The 14822-nt window shown below is 42.7% G+C and overlaps 1 protein-coding gene across 1 annotated transcript in view; it reads right to left on the bottom strand.

The window, feature by feature from the left end:
* Positions 1-13299, bottom strand: part of LPAR3 (lysophosphatidic acid receptor 3) — a 201549-nt gene extending 188250 nt beyond the window's left edge. Inside the window, exon 1 of the mRNA XM_078659271.1 lies at positions 13100-13299. Coding sequence (XP_078515397.1) covers positions 13100-13108 — 9 coding nt within the window. The 5' untranslated portion in view covers positions 13109-13299. The remainder of the gene's footprint in view (positions 1-13099) is intronic.
* Positions 13300-14822: the final 1523 nt, after the last annotated feature.

Here is a 14822-nt window from a genome sequence, read left to right as displayed (position 1 = left end):
ATGGGTATTACCAAACCTGATCTATCTTGGGTCCAGAATGCTTTCATAACCAGGAATACACTGTGCAGAGAGGCACTTGAAGTAGCCAAAATGTATGTTAGGGAATATGCAATCTGCAATATACTCCCCATATGGAACCATACTTGTCCTGGAGGGACACCACATGGGACAAAGTCATGTTGACTAGATTTAGGCTGGGCACTGTTAGCTGGCAATTAAGCTTTCCATTGGGTCAATTAAATTGCACCAATGTATTAATGTGTCCCTGTGGTGAGTCTTCTCCCCAGAGTCTGCTTCATTTTGTATTTTTTTGTAAATATTATAGGGCCTTCTCCACAAGGATTTTAGTGCAATGAATTAGATTATGTGGTATAAGAAGCTGTGCAGGGGCCTTAACTTACATGCAATCATTGAATTCCCCGCTCTATGTAGTTCCATTTGTTCCTTCTTAAAAGGTGCTCTTAGTAGGAGAAAACAAAAGCCTTTCTGATATTTTGCTACTGTATTTGCTGGCACTTTGCACATGTTTGCATTTTGCGTATTTTGGTATGTGAGTAGTAGTTCTGTAGCAATACTAAATGTGCAGTTTGTGAATAGGCTCCACAGTATAGAAGAGTACGCTTTTCATCAGACTCTGGCAGACAGCATTTTTTCGAAGTTGCCATTTGGTGGGTGGATTATCCTTAAAGCCGTGACATTTTGCAGAAGGTTCCATGGGGCTTAAAGGAGCCCCCTGTGATAACCTTTCCAGTGCTCTGTTGCCCTGTTCAGTGTCTCTGTGCCGGACTCCTGCTCCTCCAACTACTGGCCAACCCACAGCGCAGGACATAGTCCCTACTACCATTCAGCCGGTGACAACTATCTGGTACTGGTAAACGTCTATTTTATCTTTGCCAGTGCTTGCTAAATTGTTTCACATGCATTGGTAAATCTAAAATATTTCATAATGGCCACAGTACATGCATTCACATGCATGCATGGTAGCACTTTTGGAACTAAATTTCTTTTCTTTTTTAAACTTCGCTATGTGAGGGCTAGACTGCTTGCAAAAAAAGTAAGATACTCCATTGCAACATGGTGATCGAGCATGCATACACATGCATGTCAGCTATCTAAATAAAACATAGCCAAAACAAACAGGTCAGCAGCCGGCAGCAAAGGTGAGAACTACTGACTCTGCCAATGGCTGTTTATATATTTTTGTCTTAATTTGCTTTTATTACATGCCTTACATTTTCTATTCTATGTATTATCTTAGATATATATTTCTAAAATATTTGTCCTTTTTCCTTATAATACTTTTAAACTGTTTTTTGCGTTATTTCTCTTACTTTTATAATTTAATTATTTTAATGCTTACCATTTTTTAGATGTATTTATTTTAAAATATCTATTTTGATTTGTTATATATTTAACATTACCGTTTTTTCTAAAGAAAATCGTTTATATTTCTTATTTGGACATATATTGGTATGTGTAGATAAACTTTGTTACTAATATACATTTATAACCATTTATGTATGAAATGCCAGAATGCAGAGGCTCCATGATGTAAAGGTAATCGTCTCAGTGCAGTTACCTCCAATATAGTGCTTACATTGAAGTGACTCCCGGTGTAGCAGATCCGATGCATTGAGGATACACCAGTTCACAGAGATATGCTACTAAGTCCCAGCCTGTTGTGAACGTTAGATTTCTGTCTTCACGTGTTTCACTTACATCACACAAACAGAGCTGTGCGAGCTTTTATCATGTTTCTTTTGTTTATTTAATACACGTTTAAACGTTTGTGCTTTTTGCCAGCGAGTCATGAATGACAGATTTATATTCAAAAGCTATAACATATAACTATAACAACTATGAACACACTTAATAAAGTCATCAGGTTACATATTCTTTCAGGTCCCCTCGAATTCTTGTACTTATTTATTTCGGAATCAGTTTCTATTATGGGCGGCGCTGTTGAAGATATAAATGAAAAATATATATATTCTTGACTTCGTTGAAGACATAAATTATTTTAATTTATTTTTACAAGGTTTTGTTTCAATTTTAAGCTCTCTATTATGGATTCCTTATGTTCAGCACCAATCAACCCTTCAATGATTTGATGGGCCTTTCTCAGACTACAGCATTTATGGTGAATATTTACATAATCTATGCACGGTTAAGCTGTCAGGTTGTTTTGAAAAGTTCCCTTTACCAGATCTATTTGGTCTATAGATTTAGATTACCCATGTTTTCAGTGGTCTCTAACTACTTGTTCCATGTATTACAATGTGATGTACACAGGACTGAGGCATTTGATTTTTGTATGTTGGCTGACAAATCCCATCTTAAAACAGGGCTCAATTACTTCAACACGTGTTGTAAACTTTTTATGTCTCCATGGGTGATCAACAGGATGTAATTTCTCTGTATACATATCAGCAGTCGGGAAAGATTTGTGAGTACTAATTGTCTGTCACACACTTCTAATATCTCAACATGACCAAAAACTGAGTGAAGCACTGATACGAAAGTCTTTTGCCAGGAGGATGCAACCGCGGGTGTTAGTTGGCAATACCAAGTCATTTGCAGACAATTATAACTTGGTAACATTCCTGTATATATCCGGCTTAGCAACTTCTCTAGATGCACACTTGATCAGGCTATACACCAAACAAAAGCATCGTGGTCCTTTTGGAGATTACTGGGTAATGCCAACATTTCTGTACAGAAGCTAAATCTATACATTTCCTTAGCTGTTCCTTCTCATTCTCCTTTGAAAGCTTGCCTGTAAAAGTATAAATAGTGACCAATGTTCCCCGACCTTACCCATCTGCATGGGAAATAAAGAAGACTGTTTTTAAGCTGGCAAATGTTGGAAAATAACATATACAACTTCAATTCCCAGTGGAATCTGCATTACAACCTTAACCATGTGCATTCCAGAGTACCTAAATATGTCTAGAAATAAATAATTGAAATCATTGAGGTGTTCTTACTTTTGGAAAGCAGTGGCTTTCCCTTTGACATTTCCTGAAATGCTACATAGCTAAATGGGGAGTTTATTGCAAATCTGCATAGGGAATATTTACCATAAAGTAGTGTTCTATCTGTACCAAACCAAATACAGAGGTGCCAATGTAGAAGAGCCAATGTGCCTCTTCATACTTTTAGTAGTGTTGAAGCCCCAGCATGAAGCATCAGCATGAAGTATAAGTATGTCCTTCTCAAAGATTTTGAAGGGCTACCCAAATGGATATTTCCTTGATACGTCAAGACTTGGGTGCGTGACAAACAAGGTCCCAGAAGACCTAAACAATACTGAAACCTTTGCAGTGGAAAGGGGAGCCAACAAAAAGCGGTGGAGCACAAATACTCTAGAACACAGCATAAATGTGTGGGACGCAGCATAGTGTGGGAAGAAGGTGGCAGGAGTAAAAAAGAGACGGGGAGGACAGATTACTGTAATTGAAGGGACCTGACAATGTCAGAATGGAGGGACGAAAAGCAGATAAGGAAATTAAGATCTAACACAGTGGAGTGTGGAGGAAATACCTACACGGTGACCCTTGGAGGGTAAATGGGAAAAGGACTTCAAAGATACAGGCTTTTAAAAATGATCATCTTTCAGGAGATTGAATTCAAACATGTCAAGATACTTAATGTCAAACACTACAATCCTTTAATTAAAGTTGTAGGAGGTACTGTTATGTTCCAGAACCCCTCATACACAACTGAGTGTGACTGCTGAGGCTAGAGATTGTAGCCATCAACGTAACGGCAAACTACTTGTCAAGGTAAAAGCGGACAGTGCCTATCATTGTAATGATAGGATGTCGCTACCATTGTAATTGCAGACCGCAACCATCTATGTAATGGTGAACATTACCTACCAATGTAATGGCAGGCTGCACTGTGCATGCAATTGTTTGGGCAGCCTATGTTACAATTCCTATATAGAATTATCTTTGTATTGAAACTGGGTAATGAATATCACCATTACTAAATCGACATAACCATTGTTGATTGCATTTCTTTTGGTAGTGCTTTCTGTACATTTTTGCACATTCCATTATGCAATGAGGACTACATGGCCTCACTCCAACAATTCTGCATTATTTCCTATTGCCATAGAGGCTAGACACGAAATCACATCTTTTTATATTAACTCTCAACTGGTATTATGGCGCTTCGCGTTTTCACCCACTGATTTTGTTGTACAGTTCCTGCTTTACATTTCACTTTTTTAGAAGTTCTTCAGAGAAAAATAACACATTTACGTTTGCAAGATTGAGTTTAGGTTTAAATTATGCATGGCAAATGCCAGAGAACATTCACAAGTGAATGACTCCCCTAACGCAGGACATCAGACACTAGAAGACAATTGATCACATTTGTCAAAATGGCTTTGTGAATACACTCAAATAAACCATGCCCCTGATGTGCAAAGAAGCAGTTTGCAAACTGAGGATGCAAATTGTACGTCGACTATTTGTGAATTTTGCGAAGTAACCTATTTCGTAATAGGTCATGTCACAAAATCTGTCTTCACACAGGATCAGGGCATCACCTGCCTAAGGAGGTAACAGATTGAGACGCCATGTGATAGGCTTCGAATACGGAATAGTGGGCTGCCAACAACTGCAAAGTGCCATCCCTGCGGTATGTATTACCAAAAGTGTGAAAGGTTTTTTCCAAGCAGCTTGTGTTCCATAAAAGAATCCCTTCTGCTTTTAAAAAATGTTTCCCATCTGCTAACACATCTGGAGGGGCAGGCAGTGGTTCTGTGGGCCTCTGTCTGCTCCCCCTGAGCACACCTAGCATAACTCTCAGACTGGAGGCTTTCCAGCGCGGCAGTTTCCCCTTTCACGTTAAGATCTCAATTCCTTTAAGGAGTCAGTAACTCTTTCATTCACACATCTCATTGTGAGTCGTAATTAGGCAGGAATGTCCCTTTAAGTATTTTTCCAATTGTGATTCAGAACAAGTAGAAAAACCCATACTGCTCCGCAGAACCCTTTTACTGAATCACAAAAAGGGTTTGGTAGATCGCAAAAACCATTTTGCAGTCACAAACGCAGTGATTTTGTGAATTGCAGAGGTTGAGATATCAAAATTACTTTGTAGATAATGAGAAAAGAAGAAAGCTTGCATACTTGAGTACTGCAGCACAACCATATTTCCAAATATATTAATCATAATGCATTAGCTTCTGAAAGAAAATGTAAGACAACTGAGCACACATTAAACTGATGATTAGAAATCCTGGCCTCGGATTGATGGTCAGACTGAATCAGATCTGCAGCTAAGAGTATATCCATGGAAAAAATGTCAGAGTGGTATGCCTGCACAGTGGCACTCGTCTTTGGCAGAGGCAGCCTCCTTGGCTAGGTGCAGACAGGAGCTCAGGTACAGCAGTTGCAATCTCCACACTGAGTCATTCGTCATAGTATCCATTAAGAAGTCGCAGCCTTTGGGTCAATCAGGGCTTTCTGGTTCTGTGGCAACACGGCACCTTTCCCTAAAGCCAGCGGTAGCAGCACCAGTCTCTTTGTCAGTGGCGGACGGCATGGATTGGCGGTGGCCTGCAGGGTGCAGGGGTGAGGGTGTGGGAATGTAATTGCTTTTTAACGTACCTTATCGCCGCGTCTCTCCTCCGCATTGGACTTGGGCCGGAACATAAAGCAAGAAGCACCCAGGCTGCATTGCAGCATTGAGATTGGTCTGAGCGCCGTGGTTCGGCACTCAGACAGGGAATGGGGGCCTGGGCATGTTCTCCACCCAGGCGGTAATGCAGCCCGCGTGGAGAACATGCAAAGTGCGCATGACTGTTTGGTCGGCTCAAGAGGACCAGCCAAACAGTCATGTGCACTTGGAGTGGGCAAACCACTCCTGCCCTGTCCTGCTCTGAGAGCAGAGCAGCCTCGCCCGCTCCGGCCACAAAGCAGCAGGAACAAATAAAATGGTAATAACATTGAGTTATTATCATTTCATTTTTTCTTTAGTTACACTGCTTAAAAGCAGTGGAGCGATGCTCCTCCGCCTTAGAGGAGGAGCGGATAATGCTCTTGGCCTCTCAGTGGATTAAAGATCAACACAGTGATGCTTGTTCTTGACAAAGTCTTGAAGTTCTGACAAGAATTGCTCAGTGAGATCGAAAGAACCCTTACAGTACAGGTCACTTCTGGCTTATCATTTTGAGGTACTCGGCTTTCTCTCTGTGCTCCCCGCACTGGGAACATGCTGTACTTCTGCTTCTGGACAGTCTCTGCTTCCACAGGGGCAGGCACCCTACTTTCCTCTTTCAACAGCCCGCCAGACTTCTATGCAATTCAGGCAGTATTTGGAGACAAAGAAAAGAGCAGACCCTCCCTAGAAATCACCCTACCATGAACAACATAGACTGCACTGACACCCCTCACTCCATATGATCTACAAAATAGAAGTGCTCAGGAAGAACTAATCAGAAAACTTTTGCTAACAAGGCACTAAACGAATTGCTAAGAAAAGTCCTGTCTCCATTCTCCTTCACTTCAGTGAGTGGGTCTCCACCCTGCAGCAACAGGAATATAGGGAATACACTTCCACTGTCTGGGAAAGCTTTCCTCATCACTGATCTGGTGTCATGCTAAACCCAGGGAACCCAAAATGGATTCAATTGGCTTCAGTACTCAGATTCATACCACGCACAGGATCCTACTACCTTAAATGTGTTACATATTCACTACAGATACAGGCACTCAACATGCACACAGGATGCGATGGGTTCGCATTACAACTGAACTTTACATAAGAGGGGTAAGTAGACCACACTCTCCCAGACACAGAAAAAAGGGCCTGGTCAGACTTACAATACAAAAAACAGGTTAAGCTACCACAGACACATTACCTGTTAAACTGCGGACACGGACAGTAGTCTAACGCCCATTGAAAGGAAACGCTTTGTGCATTTCTCCAGGTCACATAGTAGGTTCATGGACCTTGCATTACCAGAGACAGACCCAGGCCTCTGTGCACAAGCTAGATCGGCATGACGCTAGGGCCCAACCACAAGTTAGGATACCAGTTTCACAACCAGGGTTGCCCATCTGTTTACCATTATCTGCAATATGCAAGAAAAAAATGCAAAACTATCAACAATATAAAAATTAATTAGGTGCTCAGTAGTTCAAGCACACCAGCCCAATCTCTGAAGTAAATTGCTTTTCAGACAGCTGTGAACGTGTGATCAGGTAATTTAATATGTCTCTAATCACAGTACTAGACATCCAATGAATGAAGTGGGTTGACCTCTGGTGAGTAAAACAAAATGTAGAAGACACTTGAGCGAATCAATGGATCAATAGGCCTGGGTGGAAAGCCATTGAATGTAGGAAAATGTTAATATTGTTGTGGTTTTTTGGGGGGGGAGGGGTAAGGTGTGGGACTTGAAGCTAGCTTTGTCTAGGCCAGATCTAAAAACAATACAAGACGCATTTTAAAAATGTTTCATTATATTTTTATAACAACGGTGTGGGAGTGTGGGGTTTTAGACATTTCAGAATGTATGGACCCACATTACTCAAATAAACCCAATATGCCGGGATTCCAGTCTCAAAGTTTAGAAACAGTCACCGTTTTCTATATTAAAATGCCAGCTTCCTTGCTATAGTAATTACATACAAAGCACAGAATTCTGGGACATTGCACGGTCATTTTGAAATTAATGGAAAAAATAGCATTTCACCTATCTCATAGTTATGGGTATATTTGTTTTTTTTTTTACTGTTTGTACCCGCCATGTGAATTTTACCATAAAGCAGATACACAGATTGTTCAACGAGTTGCACACGTGCTGTGTGGAGGTCTGTATGCAAACTGCAACTGGAAGGTGCAAAGCCCAGCATAGCTGATTTGGACTTTCACACTTGGGAGGTTGCTAAATGAGCCTTATTAAAAAGTTGCATAAAGAACACCGATTTTTTTTTTCAGAACTACGAAACGGGGAGAAGAAATAGGATACCGAGTGCTATGTCAAACAAATATTTAAAATATTAAAATGTGTAATCAGCATAGGCATGCCTAGAAAACCATAGCTTTGATCCTATGTTTTCTATATTGTTGTAATCTGCCCAATGTTAGAGACACAATTTTCTCAAGGGCTCCCACATTTCCTCTGAATACACTTGAAAATGTTTGATTTTTTGAGGCACTTCACACTATAAATGTGAAACATAATTTTTATAGCATTATAAACTAATAAAAAGGCAGCCAACACCTGACACCTTGATAGATTGGCTATGTTTATATTTGCCACAAAAAAAATAGAAGAACCCGGATGAAAGGAGTGCCACTAATTCCAAAACAAATACATAGTGGGGGTTGGAGGAGGCCTTGTGCGTGACTTTCAAGCTTAGAACTTGTTTACACTAAACACAACACTATTTACCGCTGATAGATATACACACATTCCACAGTAGAGGCCTGGAAATGAACTCGCATTTCCTCATAAATAACAAGTTTTGGGATTCCAGACATCGAAACTGAGAATAGGATAGGGGCGCACGCGCAGCTGTACTCCATTTAACTTGTCAATCTTTGCTCACTGTTACACGTGGGGTTGCCCCAGAAATACTTCTGTGTGAGCCCTTAGGTCTGTAAAGACCTTTAGTGACAACGAAAGGGATGTTATGCTACAGAACATTAACTCCCCAAATTGCAAGCATTCCTCTCCCATGTTTTTGAGGTGGAACACCCAACAATATTAGGGAGAACCAAGCCAAGAGTCTGGCTTTGCTCTAGCGCCAGTGCACGAGCCGAGCCTAAAATTATTTGCCATTTGTGTATTTTGCAAATCATGCAACAAACAGCATGTAAACACATAATGGTGTATGCGTCATTTTTTTTAAAGTATATTTATTTTGTATGATTCAATTCTAACTGCAGTACATTAGATTATATCAATGCATTGAGGTATTTGTAAAAAGTGATTTTTGTAATCATTAATTAAGAAAATGCCTGCCCTCCTGTCTTGACAACAATGCTATTGGTGAACTAAGAAGCAACTCAGTGGTCACATATACATATACTCTATATATGTGATGATAAAATATGTCCAGAGAATCACACAATTTGCGAGCACTGCTGCTGGGATTGATCAAAAGTTTTCTTGTTTCAAATTGTGCAGTATGCACTAGATGTGTATCTTTTTCTGTCTCCGGTTCCACCTCAAAGGCTAATGCTTTGTCGTTAGTTCTTAGTGCCTGAGATATGACCGTCTTGGTGTAGAAGCCACACGACTGCTGGTCTGGAGGGTTCGAGAAGACATCGAGCTGGGCCAGGGCGGCACCCATCCGACTCGAGTCTTTAGTGGTTCGCACTCCTCTTTATTTTTTTTAATTGTTTTATGCATTTTTATAAAGCGCGGACTTTACCCGAAGGTGTCAGAGCACTGTTCTGAGTTATGCTAAAAAAAATAAAGATTCTACGTCACATCAAAATCTTTGTGGGTGTCCCGCGTTCGACCACTGATAAAATCTGCGGCTGGTTGTATTCTGTTTCTGAAGGCTCGCACTCTACGCACTCAGACTGCCGTTGCAGTGAAGGCTCCTTACTAATTAATTTATACCGCCTCTTTCCCGGGAGGAAGCTGTGATTTACAGCCACCGCCTCGCCCAGGGGGGGTCCGCTGTGCTGTAGAGAGCTTCATCGAACCACAGCCTTCGTTCGTGTGCCAGGGACCAGGCTCAGCAGGCGCGTCTGGCAGTGTCGCCCCACCCCACGGGTGCCCCCCCCCCCCCCCCTCACTCGGAGCATTCCCTGGTCCCGCCTCTGAGGCACATATAAAATGTAACTCACTCACTCTTCTATAAAAGGGAACGCTGGAACATCTGCTAAAATGGCTAGATTTAATGCAAATTCACGCTTTGCTACACTCAAAAACATTTTGCAAACTAGCTTCAAAGTTGCAACCGGTTTCTACAGGATTCCGTTGCAGAGTCTGGATTTTTGGACGTCAACCAACATCTTTGAAGATCTTTCCAGTTGCCTCTTGACTTGAAGTTAGTTAGATATGGGTGGTTAATCAAGTCTACTGGCTATAATTGACATATTTTCACCACTAGTCAACAGGTCCTTCTGCTACAAAATCAAAGCACAATGTTAATTCAAATCGTCATACATAAAATTTCTTTAGACGCATTTTGTAGAAATAATAATAAAAGCGTGTTTTAAAAGAGGTGGCCTTTTCTGACTTAAGGGCGGTGGTGTTCGGAAGTGCCAGGGCGGGCCGAAGTGTAGCATTTAATTACCTATGCAGTCAAGGGCGTTCATTCAGTTTCCCCGGGGCTAGGTGGAAAGTTACCGTGCAGAGTAGCAATCTGCCTACATGTGCATCATGTACCTGGGTCAGAGAGGGACATAGACAGGTTAGTGCTGCATGAAGCATGTAAGGCATGTGTGGGAAAGGTCTGGATTCAGGGGTGGGGTTCATTTGGATGCACCTTCCTTGGTTTTCCTTTGTATTGAATTTTTTTTAACAGTCTATTTAGTAAATCGTTGCTCAGCATACCAACACAATTGTATGCATATGTCATGATCAATATTGTCATGGTAAAGTATATATGACTAGTTAATATGGAGAACTGGACAATCAGGAAAGATACAATTCCATACTGTGGCCAGAATGCAGTACATATTAGTTTCATTCACATAGCCTTCTATTGACCCCTCTACGACCCATAGGCCCCATACCTTCTGCCATTTTTTGCAGCAACCTCTGCTTGATAAATCACTCTTTTGGCCTGTTGACACCAGTCGAGGTCAGTTTCCCAATCCGCTACCCAGGGAGGAGTGTCAGCTCCCTACACCCTTCCAATATTCCGTTTTGCCACCCCAGATGCCAGCATCAGCCATATTTCGGGAAATTTAGGCCATGTCCCTTCTCCTGTCACCCCCAAGAGATGCCACCGCACCTCCATGGGGACATCCATATCCATAACTCTGGCCGTGACTCGTGTGTTCTCCCTCCAATATTTGTGTTGGATTTTCAAGCCAGTTTTCTTGGTGTCTTTGCCCACTTGCTATCTCCTCGCCACAAAACCCGACAAACTGGTGTTGGGGGCAAAGAGATAGGGATCTTGGAAAGGCTATCTTTAAAAGGGCTAAAACCCGCATGTTAAACTTGCCAGCTCTAATTTCGTTCAAGGCTAGGTGGCTGGGAGAGGTGTCTCCACATACGGGAATGGTTTTATGGTGGCAGTTATCCTTCTACACTTTGTAATACTCACACAATATTATCTTTCAGCTGTGAATGGCGTCTGTGGGCGTGTGCATACAATACCCCTGCACTAGACATACCAAGAGGAAAATGAATCAACAAGCAGATTTTCATTGAAGGACAAAGAAGAGATTGCCCTTTAGTATACAAAGATTACACATTCCAAGTCAAGAATTTCATGCAAGATGTTCTGGCCATTTTTTTCCAAAACTGTATTGTTTTGAAACGTTTGGATAGATTAGGCTTATAAATCGAGAATTCACCAACGTTTTCCTTGAAATCCATCACAGAGAACAGTTAGGGTGGGCTGGAGAGTAGTTAGGAAACTCAGAGGATGAGCTTCAGCTGAGGAGATATCAGTCTTTTCCTGACACTCCATTTGGCCCTGGGCGACCCCTCAACTTGGTACAGGTTATATTTAATCATTTATGCAGTTGGAACAGTGTAACATGAGGGGTAATACTGATGTCTGAGGCTTGACAACCTGACATTTGTGTAACTTGAGAGAAAGCTCAGCTGTTTGCCGCCTGCTAGGTGATTCCACTTTCCAAGGCTTGAGCTCTAAGATCTGTGTCTCATGCAAGGTAACTCAGTTTTCAAGGTATGAATCTGTATATCTAACTTGACAAATGAGATAGTTCTACTGCCTCTTGTCAAACATACAATTACTATCACCTGATAGGGTGCAGTTCAATATAAGGTTTTAGGGTCAGATTTATTAATATTTCACGCAATGCAATGTAGCAAGGCAACTTGCTGCATTCAATTGCTTGAAAGGGCAGAGCAAAAATGTGACATATAAACTAAAATATTGCACACGTCTAGCGCTGGTGCACAGTGCGCTGGCTAAACCAAAGCAGGCACCCTTGCACCATGCTTCTCTGAAGTCTGACAGTAAATCTATGTAAATTCTGTGTAACCTGAGAGATAGATCTGCCAACTGTATTCCATGCCATATTTTAAAAGTATTGAGGGACAAGACTCCCTACCCCCTTAAATGCTGCCCTTTCAACTAACATAGCTTACTGTGATTATGTCCTTGTTGTACCACCCGACTCTGAAGCAAATCCTACACATACCATGTGTACTCACCACCCCCGTTTAGTTTTGCCATTTGTGAATTTACAAGCATGTTGGATATATTCCCTGCGTGCATTCACGGATGCCGTGAGTCGTTCTCCATGTTGTTATTATTATACATGATTTGTAAAGCGCATATCTACCAGAAAAGCCTTCCCATGTGCACCCCCATTCCCTAGTATACCCCGTTTACACACTAGCTCCCTGAATGCATGGCCTTTACACACTAAATGTGAGTATACTTGTCACATCCCTGCTATACCATTGTGGAACTCCACCGCACAACGTGTGCATGCATGCATGTTATGCGTTCACCTGTAGTCTCAAATGTTCCCCAATATGTACTAATGCCCTCTGTGTGGCCAACAACCTCCCGGTAGGCATGTCCTACGTGTGCTCGGCAGTTCATTTTGTACACTCTACTTCCGCCTACAGACATCACCCTTCCCACTTTGTGCATGCCTAACTATCCATTCATCAGTTTCATGCCTTGCGTGTCATTCTCAGTCTTTCTATGCAGTTGACTTGTGAGCACTAATTGACTTCAGCTGCACACCTGGGAGCCTGCAATCGCCGCGCTACTGTGCTGTACATGTGGCCCTGGGCGAGTTAACCCGGTCTCAGGGCACATATACCTGCCTGAACTCATGGAAAACCAACCACTGTGTGTATGTGCCCTGTGAAACTTGGGATTTAAGTCACACACTACTCGAAGGCTTTAGACATGCCCCGTGTGCCCCCATAATAGCGCTCATAGTTATGCCCTGTACTTACCGGCCACATCCGGGGCTTACCGTCCAGGTAGCGCACGTTCAGAGCTCAGCAGCTCGGACCCTCTGAGCGCGCGCTGCGGGTCCATAGGACTGAATGTGCCCGCTGCACTGTGCTGCCGCTGCCCCTCGCCGCGCGCTCTCCATTGTCTATCCTGGATGCAGCTCTCACAGAGCCCGGCACGAGACGGGACCGGGGCAAGTGGCGAAGGGCCAGAGGAGGAGCGCGAGCGCAGCTGCAGCGTGACGTCAGGGGCGTGGGCCGCTCCAGCACCTCTGATCCGCCCGGGCCCTCCTCAGCTGGCAGAGTTTGGAACATGTCTACCTCAGCCCACACATGATCCTAGGGATGTGTCTGCTCACGCTGTGGGGCTGCCGTTCGTGCATTTCCAGAGGGCGTAAACCTTTCACCACAGCTGAATAAGTGTACAGTGGTTGCGAAAGGAGGAAAAGACTAGATACCACAGTGGTAGAGTAGAGAAGGTTCCCGGCTGACTAGTCTGAAACACAAGTAGAAAGCAAGTGCATCCATGCTGGTCATTTTAGTATACGATAAAAGAAGAAGGCCTATCGAACTACAGTGAAACTTAGGTTCATTTCTCCTGGGGAAGCAACTGATGTCATCATTTTCCAAAACGGAGTTACTAATAGATGCATTCGTGCCATTTCCAGTTGGTAACTTGTTCTATTTGCTGGTGATGTTCCAAAAAACAGGAAGTGCAATGGCTTTAGTAACAAATACATTTCTCTCGAAATAGTACGCCACCTTTATTATGAAATAAATAGGAGTAAGTAGATACACTTTAAATTATTGCAAATTATTAATAATGCATGTGGTGCAAATAAACATACATTTTTCATGTATCATATTACTATGTCGAGGTAGTTTTCGTTATTTTACTAAACGGGTCCGTTCTGTGCACAGACTGTCCCTCCCACACTCCATGTCTAATCGCTGTATCCGTAAATAACAAAAGAGAGAGCTAGGACTGGTAGTGGGCCATCCTTGTCCCTGGATGAACGCTTTAAAAAAACAGGTTGGAGGGACCTGTCTAGCAGAATGTCCGACACTGCAGTGTCCGGCACCACAGGGGTTTGTTAGAAGAACCCTCACACACCAACCTAGTTGGTGTCATGCTTCATCATCGGGTTCCCAGCTGAGTAGCTGAATGCTACTCAGCTGTGCTGTGACACCTGATTACAGTGGAGCTGGGTTTTTTGTGGAAGTGTGATGAAGTGGTGTATTAACAATATCTCTGGGACTCTGACTGACTTCAATTTTTTAGGTCTCAGCCTGCGAAAGACTGCGCACATGCGCAGTCGAGCTGGCGAGACTTAATTATGTAGAATAACTTTCACTAGCGAGGTTAAGCCCCGCCACTCTTTTCCATTGGCTGGCGTCCTAAATGGTGGCTAGCCATTGGAGAAGAGGTCCTAGTGACGTTCTTCTTTCTCTTTTAGCCCCATCCTTTTCAGACTGGGTTCCTTGACTTACTGGAGGCGTAAAAGGTTTCTTATCTTCTTTATGGGGCCATCCGTTTCGCCCCATTAAGAAGATAAGGAACCTTTTACGCCACCAGTAAGTCATGCCGAGCCCGTCTGAAAAGGACGGGGCTAAAAGAGTGCCCACCCCACCAGGGACTTTGTGCTATTCTCATACCCCTAGCGGGTGTCCACCCCGCCAGGGGCTTTGTATCTAAAAGGGTGTCCACCCCGCATTGAGGGAA

Source organism: Lissotriton helveticus, chromosome 1_1, assembly GCF_964261635.1.
Source record: "Lissotriton helveticus chromosome 1_1, aLisHel1.1, whole genome shotgun sequence".
Classification (NCBI taxonomy): domain Eukaryota; kingdom Metazoa; phylum Chordata; class Amphibia; order Caudata; family Salamandridae; genus Lissotriton; species Lissotriton helveticus.
This window is presented reverse-complemented; position numbering and strand designations above follow the sequence as displayed.